Raw genomic sequence first — 18,505 nt, 5'->3', positions numbered from 1 at the left:
GCCAACATTCCCCTCTGGAGACATCAGAAGAAATTGCACCTTGAGAGAGCCCCGTTACATCAGAAATTTGTGTCCTTCAGGTGGCAGCTGAGCATTAAAGAAACAATATTTTTAGCAGCAGCTGAGAGGTAAATTTTAATTTAATTTTTTTTTTTTTTTTTGGTGGGTGTTTGCAGGACCTCAGAAACCACAAAACACTGATTTTTCTGTCACACCTGCAGGGAAAGGAGGCATTTCTTACCTCAATCTCACGGCTGAGCAACCACAACACAGAAATCGATTCTTTAAATCTTGTATTTTTTTAGCTGCTGTTAAAAAAAGAGAAGTCCTAGGCTCTTTCATCTTCCAGCACTAAAGCTCCTGGCTCTGTAGGGACACAGAACCTTTTTACAGTAACCAAAAGAATTATCTTGAGTAGTTGAACCTTTTTATGGTTTGGGAGTTTGTGTTTGTACAGGGAAAGGACTGAATTTGGTGATTTATCCAAAATAACCCATTAAACTCAGCTTGGGATTATGAGAACAACTCTGGCTGGTGCTGCCAGGTACTTGAAATTAATTATTAATTAATAATTTAGAGGAAAACACCCCAAATGTCATGTTTGCTGTTAGCAACAGTCATTCCTCTGGTTGTCACCTTCCTGGATGTTTTCTAGGCTGTTTAATATTTAAACATAGCAGAAAATTAATGCTTTTTGTCTGGTATTTGGTGTGTTTTGGTCTGGTTTTGCTATAATTTAAAACACATATAAAATAGCAAAACCTTCATTGAGTCTCCCAGAGCTGTGTACACTTCTTTTGGCAATAATTTTAATTTTAATCATATTTTGGGGTCACCTAGAAAGGATCTTAAACCATTTTTTCCTCTTTTTGGAGTGACTGTACAGAATCAGCTCTATTTCCTTGCATGGCCACAATGTTTATCAGCAAGGTGGGAAACATCAGTCCTGGGGTGGCTGATCATGGACCAAAATAATTCTCTGCAGTGAAGTTTTTAGGCAAAACAATGTGATTTTTGTTACTTTAGGATCTGATTGATTGGTCTTCAGTGGCGACAATCCATGGTCCATGTGCTGCTGTGGATTATTTGAATTTAATTGCATTTATTGTGTTCAGCACTTGTGTGATGATCAGGATCTTTTGTTCTGGAAGCATCTCCAGGCCTCACTTTGCCCTGGCAGGGCCTGAAGGGGCTCCAGGAGAGCTGCAGAGGGACTGGGGCCAAGGCCTGCAGGGACAGCACCCAGGGAATGGCTCCCAGTGCCAGAGGGCAGCCAGGGATGGGATCTTGGCAATGAGGAATTCCTGGCTGGGCTGGAATTGCCAGAGCAGCTGGGGCTGCCCCTGCATCCCTGCAATGCCCAAGGCCAGGCTGGAGCAGCCTGGGATAGGGGAGGTGTCCCTGGAATGAGCTTGGAGGTCCCTTCCCACCCAAACTGCTCTGGGATTCTGGGATTTGGGACACTCAGAATCCATCCCAAGGGATTTTTATAGGAAATGGGGAGAGAAATGAGAGGAGAAGGGAAGGGAGACCCTTCATGGTTTGCTGAGATTCCAAGTGAAGGCCCTGGGTCCATGAATGTCTTGGAGAGGAGATGGATCCAATGTCAGCCTGGGAGAGCTGGGAATGTTCCCCTGGAGAAGGGAGGGATCCAGGGAGAGCTTCCAGCACATTCCAGGGCCTGAAGGGGCTCCAGGAGAGCTGCAGAGGGACTGGGGCCAAGGCCTGCAGGGACAGCACCCAGGGAATGGCTCCCAGTGCCAGAGGGCAGCCAGGGATGGGATCTTGGCAATGAGGAATTCCTGGCTGGGCTGGAGCAGCCTGGGACACTGGGAGGTGTCCCTGCCATGGCAGGGGTGGAATGAGAATCTTCCAGGTCCTTTCCAACCCAATTCTTTCCATGATTCCATTGACCCTCTCCCAGAATTCCCACTGTTGAGGTGAGGTGGCCTCCTGAGTGTGTCATGGGCAATGTGGGATCTTCCAGGTTCCTCTCTTGGTTTAGTGTGCCCTCAAACTTTCCAGAACTCACAATCCTGGGTATTTTATCTCTAATTTCCTTGAATCTGGAAAACCATTTTGGAATTTTCCATTCTGTCAGCAACTGGGATCCAGTTACAGGGATTTCTGATGTTTTTTTAATATTTCCTTGCTCTGTCGAAGCTCCCCAAAAGGTTCATCCCAGGTACTCGGATGTTTCCTGACTAAGGCAGAGAACAATTCAGGATCACACAAAAATGAAATGTAAATTTGGGCTGAACGTCAGAAAAAATTGTCTTAATAAGGTTCTGGAATATTTGATATTTTTTCCAGTCATTCATTTGTTTGAGGAGAGGGTTTCAGATATTATTACCATCATCATTAAGGCATTGATGCTCTGCACTTCCAGTGCCTTCTGTTTCTTTTAATGATCTTTCAGAAGACATCTGAGAGTGAGGAGTCAGAAGAAAGCCTTGGGAAGGCAGGAGTTGTAGGTTTCTAAATCAATCCACGCAGCTTTTTTAGGTTTTATGCTTTTTATCCCTCACTTCCAGCTTAGGTAAGACAGAGCTCACAGCCAATTAAGTTGTGAGTTAGAATGAATTAAATTTCCTGAAATGAGGCGCTTTTCTTTTTTTTCTTTTTTAATCCAAATGACTGTCATTTACCAAAAGCTACTTCATTTCCCTGAAAGTGCTTTTCTGTCTAAGGGGAATGCTTAATTGCAGCCACAAATCACCTCAAATGCTTTTATAGGAGGATAAAACAAGTTGAAAATTGTGCATCATTTTAAAAATGCAGGTTCTGAATTCAGGATAAGGTGCAAATTTCTATTTTTATTTTTTTTCCTTTAGCTGCTCTGTTGAGGAACTCCATCCTCACTGTGTTCTTCAGAGCAGGGACGTCCCTATGAGCCTTTTTTTAGGATTTCAGGCAATTCCCAGGAATATCTACAAGTGACCATGATCCAAAATTTGGTGATACCCCTCAATCTGAATTTTTAGACAGGCAAAGCATTTTGGCATTTGGAGGTGGGACACAATTGATGGTTCTGAAGTCAGCCTGGGAGAGCTGGGAATGCTCCCCTGGAGAAGGGAAGGCTCCAGGGAGAGCTTCCAGCACATTCCAGGGCCTGCAGGGGCTCCAGGAGAGCTGCAGAGGGACTGGGGCCAAGGCCTGCAGGGACAGCACCCAGGGAATGGCTCCCAGTGCCAGAGGGCAGCCAGGGATGGGATCTTGGCAATGAGGAATTCCTGGCTGGGCTGGAATTGCCAGAGCAGCTGGGGCTGCCCCTGCATCCCTGGCAGTGCCCCAGGCCAGGCTGGACACTGGGGCTGGAGCAGCCTGGGATGGTGGAATTTGTCTCTGCCATGGCAGGGATGGAATAAAATCCTTGAGGTCTCTTCCAACCCAAACCATTCTGGGATAAATAATTGATTTCTGGGATATCTGTGGGTCAAATTACCTTCATTTTTTTGACACCTAAAAGTTCCACAGATGGCTTGGATGAGTAACACAACGTTTTTGAAGAGGACTCTTAGGATGTATTTTTTTTCCATGCTGTTAAACACTTTCTTGTTCTTTATAGAGACTGAATTCTGACAGAAAAAGGCAGCCAGCAGCATTTGAAATTGAAATAAATAAATAGCACAGTGTGTGCCTGCGTCTGCCAGGCAGAAAATAGGGAATATCTGTTGGCTCTTTAATGCCACCCTACATTTCCCATTTCAAACACTCATTATTAGTTTCTTGTACTTTGGCTGATCTTTTATTGCCAACTGGGGCTGATTTTTTAGAAAAATACTTCTGAGATACTTGGTTTTTTTCTGAGAAGGAGGAGAAATTCTGGTTGAATTCTGGTGAGTTTTCCTTTGGCTGGGAATTTCTGTCTCCACATTTCTCAGCAAGAGGAAGTGTTGGATAAAAGGCGTGGAAAATATAGAAAATAAAAAATAACCCCAAATTTGGCTTATTTGGACACCTCGAAAGAAGTGGAGTGCTCACACTTCTGCTTCATGGCAGCCAAAATTCCCAATGGACACAACTCCAGCTGAAATTCTCAATAAAATTCCGGCCAGAAGAATTTCAATGGGCACAATTCCAGCCAGAATTCCCAATGGACACAATTCCAACTGAAATTCCCAATGGACACAATTCCAGCCAGAATTCCCAATGGACACAATTCCAACTGAAACTCTCAATGGACACAATTCCAGCCAGAATTCTCAATGGACACAATTCCAGCTGAAATTCTCAATGGACACAATTCCAGCCAGAATTCCCAATGGGCACAATTCCAACTGAAACTCTCAATGGACATAATTCCAGCCAGAATTCTCAATGGACACAATTCCAGCCAGAATTCCCAATGGACACAATTCCAACCGGGGCTCAGCAAGGCCAGCCAAAGGCAAGGGCTGGTTCCTGAGTTGACAGCTCTGTCCCCTCTGGTCTTTTTTGGGCTCCCAAACCTGCTGGGCTCCTGGTAGAGAGTCACAGGATGACCAAGTGGGATTGGGAACCATGGAAAATAAGAGGGTTTTTATTAATTATAGCTCTTTTTTTTTTTTACTTTAGCTGCAGCTAGCTCTTAATTTTCTGTTCTTTCTGTTTCCAAAGCCTACTTTCCCAGATTTCTAAAAATCTTCTTACTTTTCCTAATTCCCACAAACTGTGATGGTGAAATTCCCACAAAGAGGGATGTGATGGGATGAGAAGGCAGGAAGAGGGAAGCTGGGAAGCAGAGAGCCCCGTGGGACTTGGTGGCAGAAGAGTCACTCTTGGTGTCACATTTATTCAGGTGACAGCTGGACTTTGCATCCCTAATTCATGGAATCCTGGAATGGTTTGGGTTGGAAAGGACCTTAAAGATGATCCAGTTCCAACCTCAACACCTCCCGCTATCCCAGGGTGCTCCAAGCCCCATCCAGCCTGGCCTTGGACATTCCAGGGATCCAGGGGCAACTCTCACTTCTCTTAAATTGCAGATTTAATTATCTAAATTCTCTTAAATTAAAAAAAAAAAAATCATGTTTTCCATTGTTAATCTGTTCTTAATGGAATTCTGAGTAACCCTCCCAGTCCAGGACACGGAGGGTGCACCAGTGCTGCCATTGAATGGCCCAGAAGGATTCCCGGTGCAAATCTCACCTACACCTGGAACTTTGTGCCTCCTGCTTGAGCCCCCTGGTCCTGTGCCCAGTGGGATTTTGAAGGCTGAAGCTCCAGAGTGGCTGCCTGGGGTGCAGAGCAGTGTAGTGTGGCATTAACATTCTCTGAAATGGTCCCTTCACCCAGGGTTTTTCTCCTAGGAAGCTGAAAGGCAGCAAGAGAGACCTCAGAGAAAAAGGGAAACAATTATTATCTGATTTGCTTCTCCTGTGTTGTGCTCACGTGTGGAATGTGTTTGGAGATTGTTTACCCACAGGTGATTGTTTCATTGGATTCTGCTGTGAGTTGTTTTCACTCTTTGGCCAATCAGGGCCAAGCTGTGTCAGGACTCTGGAGAGAGTCACCAGTTTTCATTATTATCTTTTTAGCATTCAGTATCTTTTCTGTATTCTGTAGTCTAGTATAGCATTCTTTAATATAATATAGTATCATAAAATAATAAATTAGCCTTCTGAGAGCATGGAGTCAGATTCATCATCCCTGCCTTCATCAGGGCATCCCAGCAAATACAACGGTGTGGGACTCACTCTGCCTGCTGGAAATTTGGAGAGGTCATCTCTGAACCACAGCAGACCCCAGAAAATGGGGTCTCAGTTGTCCTCTGAGGCTGTAAAAAGTACCTTGTCCCACTGGATTATCAAATCCAGGAACTCCTGGCTGTTCCCTGCTGGAAGCCACACTCTGACATCCATAGCTCCTTTTTCTTTCCCTTTTCTCTGCTCCCATTTCCCTTGGCAGGGATCTTTGGGATTAAATGAGGACTCCACTGGTTTCCACTCCTACAATCATTTCATCAAACTATCCTTGAGCATCCCAGCTGAAGGTCTCCCATCCTTATCCTCCAGTTCTCTGTGCCCTGCACGGCTTCATTTTTAATAACTTCCTGCTGCCGTCGAGTTGAAATCTGCTTCCTAAGCTCCTGATCATTTGTTCTTTATCACAAGTGATGCTGAGCACTCACAAATCCCCTCTCAGTCAGCAGCTGTCTGGCAGCTCCCTTGTAATCCATGATTATTTTATGGCTCCTATCAAGGAAAACAGGGATATGGTTTGATCCTGACCAGCATTAGGTGAACTCTTGTCTTGTCTGTTCCAAAATGTTAAAATTTAACAGGACACATCAAGGAGAAGTTTTCTGGAGAAGAAGGCACAGGTCTCTAGATCTCTCTAAAATTCAAAATTTTTCATTCTTATTCACAATGTATTATTATATTGTATATTATATACATATATATTATAATATATATGTATATAATTATATTTTATTATATTATATTATATTATATTATATTATATTATATTATATTATATCGTTATATATAATATATAATATTACAATATATAAAATATTATAATATATAATATATTATAAAATATTATAATATATTATATATAATATACAATATATTATATACAATAATATATATTATTGTATACACAGTAAGTGAAAAATAATATAAAATTTATTATAACTTTAATATCAAAACATAAAATAAGAATCACTAAGTTATTAATAACACTTCTTTTAATACAACCAAAATTAATTCTATACTGGTGATGAATGCCAGGCACTGGGAAGCAAAACTTCTTGGTGAATACAGCATTTTCCAGTGCTGACCTTTAGTCTGTGGTGCAGGAGACACTGGGGAGCACCATCAGGATGTTGTGGGGTGAGGAGTTGCCACTCCTGGTGTAGGTCAGCACATCTGAGCTCTGGTGGTTTGCACGTGGTCATTCTCCCTCTAAAAAGGCTTTTTTTTTTAATTTGGTTTAGCCATTTTTGAGCATTTTCTGGATTTTAAAAGTGTTTAGAAGTTGTTCCTGTCACTTTGCTGGATGATGCTCATTCCCAGTTTGAGTTTATGAGCTTCTCCTTCCCACATGAATGGGGTTTAATAGTAAAATTCACATTTTGGTGGAGTTTTGTGCTCTGTAAATAAACTTATAAAGGAAGAGTCAGAGATTTACTGACAGCCATGGAAGGGCACAGCAAATGAGTCCAACACAGTCCCATCAACCCTGGCAATGTCCCCTTAGGGACATGAGTGGTGTCACTCTGAGCTGGTGACATCAGCTCTGATATTTCTGGGATCAGCTCCGTGGAGTCTCTGTTCTCTTCCCAGAAAACTCCCCTGTTTTCCTGTTTTACAAAGCTGATTCCCATTCTCACCCTTCATCCAGGGAGTGAAGCTGCCTTTTACCACCAGCCAGGGTCTCTGTACAAATCACAAAGGGGACAGGGCTGCTGGGAACGTGCCTTGAGCTGTTTGATTTTCCAGCATCAGCCTCATTCCATGGCTGTGACAATGGGGAGATGCCCTCAGCTCACATCCCAGGCAGCAGACACAGAACTCAATGTCACAACTCACTTTAACAGTTTTTTGACCAATCCCACAAAGCAGAAGCACATTGTCAGTAGTTCCATCCAACCACTCTAAGCACAGGTACCTTTGGTTAAACAATGCCTGCTTATTTCAAATCCAAACCTGCCTGTGAGCCTTCAAACACAATGCACAGAGCTCTGTTATTAACTCAGAACTCCCTCATATCTCACCAGATGAACTTTTCTGCAGCTTAGGCAGTTATTCTAGCCAAGCATTAATACACAGACCATTGTCCTATTTGTCCTTGCTATTCTACTTCTTACATAATTTTTCTGCTGCCCAGTCTCATGGCTGCTGCTTAGCTCTAATCACAGTTCTGCTGTCTCTGAGGCTGCCTTTTGCAGCTTTCCCAAAACCCTCTGAATTTATGGATTCCCTCACCTGCCTCTGTGATTCCCTCCCTGCAGCATCTCTCCCTTTGGAGAGCCAGTCTTCCAGCTGAGCTCCAAAGGGATCCCCCACGGGAGCTGCATTGTCCAAATGTGTCACTCCAGACCCATGGAGCCAACAGGGAGAGGATTTAGGGAGAAAAGAGCTCAGATTGGAAAGAAATCATCCATGGGAATTGGCTCCTCAGTCAAGGCTGGGAAAGGAAGTACCTCTTCTGGAGTGAGGGACATGGAGGTAGAAAATTATGGATAATTAAGCAGATCTCATTGAAGAGTTTGGAAATAGGGTCAGTGGTAAGGAATAAAATCATGGAATCCTTGAGGTTGGAAAAGACCTCTGAGATCATCAAATCCAATCATTGTTCACCACCAAACCATGTCCTAAGGGCCATATCCCTATTCTTTGTCAGGGATGGTGACTCCACACTTTCCTGCTCTTCTTCCTGACCACTTCTCACTGCAAAAATTATTCCTAATATCCAACCTAAACCCTCCTCAGCACAGCTCAGGACAGCATGTCTCAATCCATTATGGCTCCTCATACTCAATCCCTAATTGTTTTGAAAGGAACACCAATTCCACTGCCTCAGATGTAGTTAAAGACATGACGAGGTAATTTCTGGAATAAACTCCTCCGTGGTAAACCAGATGGCAGCACAGAAATAAAGAGAGTTTGTAGGAGATGGCAAACATTTGGTGCTAAAATATTCCCAGAGTCATCCTGTTGCTCTGTGTGCTCAGGAATGGGATCCTGGGATGGAACAATAAAGGTTGATAAAAATACACCATAACACAGGCATCCATAATGCAGGAGGATAATGGCATCATGCATAGAAATTGCTTTTTTTCCATGCTTTTTTCTGGACTTTGAGCTGGAATATTCTGTTGTTAAGTTTAGAGGTGGGGGAACCGACATGTGGGAATCAAGTGACCACCCCCAGAATGAAGCTTGGCTTTTTAAAGGGATTTGTGGCATCTTAGCTTTTTTAATGGTGATTTTATTTTTATAAGAACATCTTCCCAGTGTGTTCCAAATGGAAAAAACAGATTTTTTTAATAAGGAAATCTTCCCAGCATAACCCACATGGAAAAGCCAAATTTTTCTATAAGGATATAGAAATAAATAAATAAATAAATAAATATAAAATATTATATATATTATATATATTACAAAAATATAAATATAAACATTTTTTAAAAGCCAGATTTTTTTATAAGGACATCTTCCCAGCGTGTCCATCGTGGAAAAGCCACATTTTTTTGGGCAGAAACAGGAATTGTTCCTGGCATGTGGATTTTCTCTCATTTTATCTGTCCTTCTCCAGCAATTTAGTCTTTATCTCACTAATTGTTTGTATTTTATCACTGTTTTTTTCCCTAAAACTACCCTGTGGACCTTTTCTCCTCTTCATTCCTCAAGCTGGGACAGTCCATGGTCATTCCCACATTGCTGGTGCTTGTGTCTGAAATTTTTTATAAGAATGTCTTCCCAGCATGTCCCAAATGGAAAAGCCAAATTTTTCTGGCACAAACAGGAATTGTGCCTGGCATGTGGATTTTCTCTCATTTTATCTGTCCTTCTCCAGCAATTTAGTGTCTGTCTCATCAATTGATTGTATTTAATTTCTTTTTTTTTTTCCCTAAAACTACCCTGTGGACCTTTTCTCCTCTTCATTCCTCAAGCTGGGACAGTCCATGGTCATTCCCACACTGCTGCTGCTCAGGTCTGAAATGTTGGAGTGGCAAAGGCAATGCCAACAAATCGAAAGCATCTTCAATTTTTACATTTAATTACAATCAATTTAACTTAATTACAATTCCTCCTTCCCCTTTCTGTGTGCCAGGTTTATCCAGGAGATCGAGCAGGCCATGGAGCTGGGCCCAGCCAAGCAGTGCCCTCTGAGGGAGTTCCTCACCATGTACATCAAGAACATCTTCCTCAGCCAGGTCCTGGCCGAGATCAACAAGGAGATCGAGGGCGTCACCAAGGCCTCAGATCCCCTGAAAATCCTGGCCAACGCTGACACCATGAAGATCCTGGGAGTGCAGAGGCCTCTGCTGCAGGTGGGAGCTGAGGGACCCCTCAGGACAGCCCTGTTGTCCATGCCCAGCCATGACCTGGTTGTGTATCCAGTGAGGAATGGGTCCATGGAGCTGCTCCAGGGCTGGAGCCACGCTGGGAGAGCTGGGAATGCTCCCCTGGAGAAGGGAAGGATCCAGGGAGAGCTTCCAGCACATTCCAGGCCTGCAGGGGCTCCAGGAGAGCTGCAGAGGGACTGGGGCCAAGGCCTGCAGGGACAGCACCCAGGGAATGGCTCCCAGTGCCAGAGGGCAGCCAGGGATGGGATCTTGGCAATGAGGAATTCCTGGCTGGGCTGGGATTGCCAGAGCAGCTGGGGCTGCCCCTGCATCCCTGCAATGTCCAAGGCCAGGCTGGACACTGGGGCTTGGAGATAGTGGAAGGTGTCCCTGCCATGGCAGGGGTGGCACTGGATGGGCTTTAAGGGGAAGGAATATTTTCATGTGTGTCTCCTTGAGAAGTTTTGGGGCCATCTGCCAGTCACAGAGCTGTGCCATCAGGGTAAATACCCATCCCAAGCTCCCAGGAGGAGCAGGGATGGGATCCAATCCTCCCAAGCACGTTAGTGATTGATGTGGAGCCCCAGGGCTCCCTCCATCAGAAAAAGCTGTGAGGGATTTGGGTTGCAGATGGAGAATTTGTAGGAGAAGTCTCCTTTGAAGCACCTTTTTTGAACTCTAGTGTGGAGCAGGGGTGAAAGCAGCCAGCTTTCAGCTGTCACCCAAACTCCATGAGGAACAGGACAGTGTGGAATCCCACCCCAAAATTCTAAATTTCATGTGTTGCCTGGGACTGCAAGGAATGGCCAGGCACCAGGGCTGTCCCTCAGAGCTCTGTGCTGGGGCCAGCTCTGTTCAGTCTTTATTGACCACATGGATGAGAGGGTTGAGTCTGACATCAGTGAATCTGCAGGTGACACTGAGCTGGGAGTGTGTCACCATTTCCAGAATTTTTGATGGATTAATGGTCACTAACTGTGCCTGTCTGGGTGCAGCAGGACTGGGATGGTCCTTTCAGAGCCAAAACAAAATCAAATTCCAGAACAGCATTTCCAGAAGTCCCTGGAGGGGGGAAGAGCTTCTTTAGAAAGGGGCCAAAATTCTCTTTGCAGGAGCTGAAATGATGTTTTTGAGCTGCACAGAATCCCTGGATTGTTTCCTTCCCAAGCTTTACCTGCCTTAATATGGATAAAGTATTTTTTGTGACTCATGGCTTCTTTTCTCATGAAAATGTGTTCTATAATGTCAATATATTTCCTTAAAGTTCATTCAGGGTTGAAGATTTAGAGGGGTTTGGAATTTTCTCATCCAGTTCTTACAATTTGTTTCTCTTGATGGATGGAAATTATTTTGAACTGAAATTATTCTTGGTCAAACTGTCTGTGGTCAGAAGGTCTCCTTGTTCCCGACATCAGAGAAGGGTAATTCTCTGAATAGAGAAGAAAAATTGCTGCCTCTTTGAACCAACCCATCCAAACAGCTCCCTAAAATAAATCCTATTGATTTTCCATTAAAGGGGTTAAAAAAAAAAAATTCTGCATGACAGTGCTGGAGCCTGGAGTCTTTGCCCCCATCCCCTTGTGGATATGATGGAAATGTGGTGAATGAAGCTCTCCCCCAGTTTTTTGGGGTGTTTTTTGCTGTTCCTGGGTCTCTGGTTTAACCATCCCACTCTCTGCTATCCCAAAGATCTCTCTGGAGCCTCTCTGGCTGGGATTGGAACAGCACTGGGGAATTTATCAGCCCCCACCGACAAAGCTGCCTTGGGATCACTATCAGCACATGTCTGAGCTGAATTAGATGAGAGAGAAAAAGTTTTCAAGCATTGTGTGCTCACAGATGAATCACCCACTCCTGTAAAAGATTATCCTTAAAAAAAAAATTGTCCTCTCTAAATATTCCATTTTACTGCTTGTTTTCCATTCTTCCCCTCCTCAAGTGTAAAACACTTGAAACCCTTTTCCTTTGCAGAGCGACTGAATCACCGTGAAACTCATTTGTCTCAAAATTATTCAGCATTAAATTTCAGGCTGTAATTGTTTAAATCGATCCTAAATTAGGCTACAAGTGCCTCGACAGCTTCTTGCAGCCTGTTCTTGTAGGGTTCTCAACGAGGTGATAAATCTTCCCACCCAGGTGGTCACTGGGCCTTAAAAACCTGTTGCTCCATCTCCAAAAAAATCCAAATTGCTTCACTCTGGAGCAGCAGAGTGGGATTTTCCCTCTTCTTCAAAGCCTCTCTTGTTTCTTATCTCAGCATGGTGTGGATGATGCTCCTGATACTTTTTTGCCCAAACTCCAGCAGCTGAAAATCCCCCCAAAAAAACCCAAAAAACTCCTTAAAAAGTCAGGTTGTGCAGCTGTTTTGGAGGATAACGATTTTTGCTGGAGCCAATTACCACAGCACCCACTCCATGCACGGAGCCACTCACTTGTGGCTTCCCAAGGAGACATCCCTGAGAGCTTCTGGAACATTCTCTTCCCATCCAATGAGTGGTTATTAAGGAGAAGGATGGTCCCAGCCAGCAGCTTCCGATGGCTCACCAGTGCTGATGGCTGCACGCTTTGATGGAGGCTGGATGTTATTATTTATTACTATAAACAAATTAATTGTCTTTCCAGGCTGGCTCCCTGCCAGCAGCATCCATTAAGGAGCAGGCATGGCTGATCCATGGGGTTTTTTCCCATTCAAGGATAATTTTAAAGCAATTTTAATGGTTCTGAGCCTCATATTTCAATTTTGGGTTGTTTTTTTTTTTTTTTTGCAGTTGGTGTGGTGTTGCAACCAAGATGTTTTCAGCTCTTGTTTGTGTGTTTCATATCAAGAGGGTAAAACCCACCGAGTGCAGAATTTGTGCTAAATCTGCTTTTCTAGCTTCAAATGAGAGACAAAATTATCTCTTGGTGGGAATCTGACTCTCCCCGTTGCTTCCAACATTTTTTCAGATAATTTCTCCTCTTGGTGGGGGGGGGGGAACATTGAGTGCAGTTCCTGTCTTTTTGTGGAAGCTTTCAGAAGGCTCCTGTGTCAGTCAGCTGCAGTCCTCCACCGAGGACTTCTGAGCTGCACAAAACCAATTGCTTCAGGCAGAGTGTCAGGGTTTTAATTTATTTTAGAAACTCAACTTCCACTCTCGCGTTCAGTGCATCCCAGGGCAGAGGAGCTCTGTGTGGACATTTTCAAGCGGTGCCCCTGGCAGGCAGGATTATTTTAGATTTATTTTTGTCCTCTTCAGATCTGCAGAAGCAGAGTCACACTTCACAAACCATCCCGCAGGTGTGAGTCACGTCTGACCTGAAGGGAACAGCCCCATGTTTGAGGTCTCTGAGATCCCCTCAATCCCCGACATCACTGGATGTGCCTTGGAGTTGGACAGGAACTGGACAACCCTCATTTGCTCACTGATTAATCACTAAATTGGGGGATATTTCGCATTTAAGGGGACTTTTAAAGGGTTGGAAGGGACCTTTAAATGGATTAAATTGGGGAATATTAAAATGGGGGATATTTGGGGTTGGAAGGGGCCTTTAAAGGGTTGGAAGGGACCTTTAAAGGGATTCAGTTGGGGGATATTAAATTGGGGATATTTTGGATTGAAAGGGACCTTTAAAGGGTTGGAAGGGAGCTTTAAAGGGATTCAGTTGGGGGATATTGAACTGGGGGGTATTTTGGGTTTAAAGGGACCTTTAAAGGGTTGGAAGGGACCTTTAAAGGGTTGGAAAGGCCCTTTGCAGGGTTGAGAGGACCTTTAAAGGCCTTTCAGTCCAGCCCTGCTGCCATGACCAGGACCATCTTCCACTATCCTTGCTCCAAGCCCCATCCAGCCTGGCCTGGAGAATTTCCACTGAGATTTGGGAGCAAAATGTTGATGCTGCTCCTCTCTGAGGCCACCAGGGTGTTTTGTTCACCTCAGCATGACTCTGCCATGTTCTCCCCTGGGTGCCCAGAGCAGCTGTGGCTGCCCCTGGATCCCTGGAAGTGTCCCAGGCCAGGTTGGATGGGACTTGGAGCACCCTGGGATAATGAAAGGTGTCCCCACCCATGGGAGGGGTGGGATGGGATGGGATGGGATGGGATGGGATGGGATGGGATGGGATGGGATGGGATGGGATGGGATGGGATGGGATGGGATGGGATGGGATGGGCTTTAAAGTCTCTTCCAACCCAAACCATCCTGTGAGTCCAACCTCAGCCTCACTCAGCACGTGCAGCTTATTTTCAGCGCCAGCTCATCGAGTACCCCCCAGACCCATAAATTCCTTGCCTTCCAAATTCCTTGTAATTTACTTTATTTTCGTTTTTCCCCCTCTTGCTTTCAGTTTTCCCTCAGAAGTTGGGAGTAAACCACATGTATCTGCCCCCAGCCTCCATCCCAGGCCATGATTGATTATTTTAATTACCCAGAGAGCCCTGTCAGGCTCCCTCAGCAGCAGCATTGCTCTCATAAATCCTCATTTTGCCTCACAGGGCTGGTGTCAGCCCCAGCCCCTGTTACCTCCCTGGCCAGGGGAGAAGCCTTTTAGCCTGGCCACCCTCCTGCTGGTTTGAAGCTCCAGCTGCACATTCCTCATTGGCAAACTCATTAAGAATCCCTGGCAGCAGAGCAGGGCCTTGGGATGCTGAGGCAGAGCAGCTTCTCCTCCCTGCTGAAAATCCAGTGGGAAGTCACAGATCCAAGTGCCACAGGAGTGACACTCACCCAGTTTCCCCTTTTTCCTCCAGCTCCTTTTTGTCCCCCGAGATTTCTGCAATTTTAAACCAGTGCTTTGCCTTCACCTTTGCCTTCACTGGGGTTCTTTTGGTGATGGGTGAGCTGGAATTCCAGGAGGAAGCTGGAAAGGCAAAGTCTGATAAACTTCATTTAAAGGAAGCTGTATTGCTCCATTGTGGTGGTGTTCACAGGGATCCCAGGACGAGGGAAGAGAGGAGAATCGTGACTCCATGTTTCAGAAGGCTGATTTATTATCTTATGATATATAATATAATATAATATAATATAATATAATATTATATTATATTATATTATATAATATTATATTATATTATATTATATTATATTATATTATATTATATTATATTATATTATATTATATTATATTATATTATATTATATTATATTATATTATATTATATTATATTATATTATATTATATTATATTATTACATTACATTACATTACATTATGTTATATTATATTATAATTATATACTATTATATTAGTTAATTATATCTATATCCTATTAAAAGAAAATGATATACTAAAACTACACTAAAGAATAGAAGAAAGGATTTCATCAGAAGGCTAGAAAAGAAAGGAATAGGAAAGAATGAAAATAAAATCTTGTGACTGACCAGAGAGTCTGAGACAGCCAGACTGTGATTGGCCATTAATTAAAAACAACATGGACCAATCCCAGATGCACCTGTTGCATTCCACAGCAGCAGATAATCATTGTTTTTCTTTTCCTCTGAGGCTTCTCAGCTTCTCAGGAGAAAACATCCTGGCAAAGGGATTTTTCAGAAAATATCATGGCTACAGTCCATCACCAGCATTCCTCCAGGAATGTCTTCCATGGAATCCCAGGATAGTTTGGGTTGGAAGGGACCTTAAATCCCACCCAGTGCCAGCCCTGCCATGGGCAGGGACACCTCCCACCATCCCAGGGTGCTCCAAGCCCTGGCCTTGGACACTTCCATGGCTGGGACATCAAAACCTTCCACATCTTCTCTGGGAAACCTGGTTCTTCCATAACTCTCTTTTCCCTAGGAAAGTTTAATATTTGCTGTTCCAAAACACACCAGAGCTTTAATTTGGGGCCTTGGTTGGGCTGGGCTCTGTGCACCCATCAGCTGAAATTTGGTGTGCACCCATCAGCTGAAATTTGGGTGCCTCTATCACACCACAGATGTTTTTCCCTTCCCTCTCCTTGCTCCATAAATCCAAAATAAATCCCAAATCCAGCCTGGAACAGTCTCCCATGAAACATTTGATGGATGGCTCCAGGAGAAGAAACTTCCCTGTGTTCTTGCCAGCCTCCTCCAAAATCCCATTATTTTTCTTGCCTTACATTTTGAAGCCCCGGCCCATTTCATTGAGGAGGAATCACTCTCATTCCCGGGTTTTGAAATGTTTTCCTAATCACAAGTGCTGCATGAGAAGAGCCATCACATTTTGAATAATTGATGGCTACTTTATTGAGTTGTCAGCACTAATTCATCCTCCTTTTGAAGCGCTGCGACGTTCAAAGGAGCCATCCTATCACAACGTGCTCATTTTTCCAGGAAAAGTTCATTTTTATAATCACTTTTTTTTTTTTCCTTTTTCCCTCCCCCACTGTGGAATGTAATTGTAGCTGAGAGGGAGGGTTGAGGCACGTTCCAGCACCCTCTAAAATGCCTTTATTCCTCCTCTGGCTGCTCATTTCTCTGCCTCCCTCCTCTCGCAGAGGTTTAATTATACCTGTTTTAAAAGCACATTTTGAAATATGACACCCAGCTCTGCGGCAGAACAAAAGAGACATTAATCTATTGTTGAAAGGGAAGGTAAAAAGCTCTTTTTTTGTGTGTGTGTGTGTGCGTGGCAGGGGCTGCCCCACCCTGACAAGCAGCGTTCGGTGGGAGTAGTTGGGATTTTGGAGGCAGGGACTTGTCAACAGGAGAATTATAAAAGGAACAACAATGCAGGAATGCTGCCATTCCACTGGAATATTCCTCCTCTGGCACCCTGCCTCTGGAATCTTCCTCCTGAAGTGGATAAACTTTGCAGTTGGAAGGCTCATGGTGCTCTAATTTACATCTGAAAGAACTGAGGGAAGGCAGTGAATTAAAAGTTTCCCCCTCCTGGTTCTAATCTGTAAATAGAGCCTTTCCATTAAAATAAAATAAAATAAAAATTAAAATAAAATATAAATAAAATAAAATAAAACAAAATATATAATATATAATATATAATATATAATATATAATATATAATATATAATATAATATATAATATATAATATATAATATATAATATATAATATATAATATATAAAACAAAATAAAATATAAAATAAAATAAAACAGTCTCTCTCACGCACACAAAGCCGTCAGAATAGTAATTTTTTTTTTTTTGGCAAATATTTTGCTTTTGTGCGGGGATTTTTGCTTTGTGTGAGCTGCACTTTAAAGAAGGGAAAAGTTTTTCCCTCTCCCCATGAAATTGAACCAGGTCTGGTCTTCCTGGGGCTGATCCAGGATTTCCTGGGGAATTCACACCATTGGGATGCAGTATTTAATTAAAACATTTAAGGACTTTGTGGCTGTAAAGAAAACTGCTACAGGGTGTGAAAATCGAGGAAATGCTACAACTCTGTAGGAGAGCCCTGGCCAGGGCTGGTTTAATTAATTAATTAATTGATTAATTCTCTGTTTAACTCTATTTTTTATCATTTAGGGGTGGTGTCAAATGTGGTGTTGAGGGGCAGGTTGAACCCTTGCCAGGCATTCCCTGTTTAATTCCTGTTCTGTCAATTTTCCACCACAAATTGAGAAATATTATTAATCCCTGTCCTCCCAATTAGCAAAGAGATGTTGGAGATGCTCCATCCCTGGAAGTGTCCAAGGCCAGCTTGGAGCAAGCTGGGGTAGTGGAAGGAGTCCCTCCCATGGCAGTGGGGCAGAACTGGGTGATCTTTAATTTCCCTTCTAACCCAAATCCCTCTGGGAATCCATGCCCCATTTTCCTGGAGTAAGAGCTGCCAAAATGTGCAGGAGCTGGGGTTTTAGAGCTCCAAGTGCTGGACAAATCATGGACCTGAAAATAAAAACTCAGTGGGAATAATTTGGGCTGTCCCTTGACTTGTTTTGATCAAAAACTTCGTGTCTTCCTCTGGAATTCCAGTTTTATTGTTTTTCTTAAGTACTGGACCAACAAAACCTTTTTTGAGGTCGATATTGATTTAGCAGAAAGCTGAGCTGTTTTTCAGAGGACATGGGTTTATCACAAGCCATTTCCAACTTCTTCTCACCCAGAGTGGTCTTGGCAAGGATGGTTTGGAGGGACTCAGGATCTCACAGCCAGCAATGCTTTACTTTTGTGGGAACCGAGCTGCTCAGCACCACCTCGGACATTTGACCTCGCTTTTGTACCCTGAGGTCTCCCAGAAAACCCTCTTTGAATTCCTCTGAATTGTCTCTAAATCCTCTGCTCTGAATTCCTGTTGGTGAGGGAATGGCTCCTGGGACACGGAGGTGAGGATGGGATTTGTGTGACTCGGGGTGGAAAATCCTCCCTTTTCACACAGGGTGCAACTGCTGTGATTCTGCTGAGGGACAGGAGCTTGTGAAAGAGTTTAGCCAAAAAAAATAGACTTTCTAAAGGGTATTTAATTGGCTCTTCACTTGGAGAGAGTTCAATAAATTCCTTTTGGGAAGTTGGTGTAGCCGCAGGCCTCAGCCACCTTCGTACTGCTGAAGTGGAAAAACAGATTGACCTTGTGTTGCAGAAACCACTGAATATT

At 43.6% G+C, this 18,505-nt stretch overlaps 1 protein-coding gene across 1 annotated transcript in view; it reads left to right on the top strand.

Annotated features, from left to right (window-relative positions):
* EXOC4 (exocyst complex component 4) overlaps positions 1 to 18,505 on the top strand; it is a 362,041-nt gene that overhangs the window by 258,255 nt on the left and 85,281 nt on the right. Inside the window, exon 11 of the mRNA XM_036400734.2 lies at positions 9,769 to 9,988. Coding sequence (XP_036256627.1) covers positions 9,769 to 9,988 — 220 coding nt within the window. The remainder of the gene's footprint in view (positions 1 to 9,768; positions 9,989 to 18,505) is intronic.

Source organism: Molothrus ater, chromosome 5 (genome assembly GCF_012460135.2).
Source record: "Molothrus ater isolate BHLD 08-10-18 breed brown headed cowbird chromosome 5, BPBGC_Mater_1.1, whole genome shotgun sequence".
Taxonomy (NCBI): Eukaryota; Metazoa; Chordata; class Aves; order Passeriformes; family Icteridae; genus Molothrus; species Molothrus ater.
Note: the sequence above shows the minus strand (reverse complement) of the source record. Positions and strands in the feature narration are given on the sequence as shown.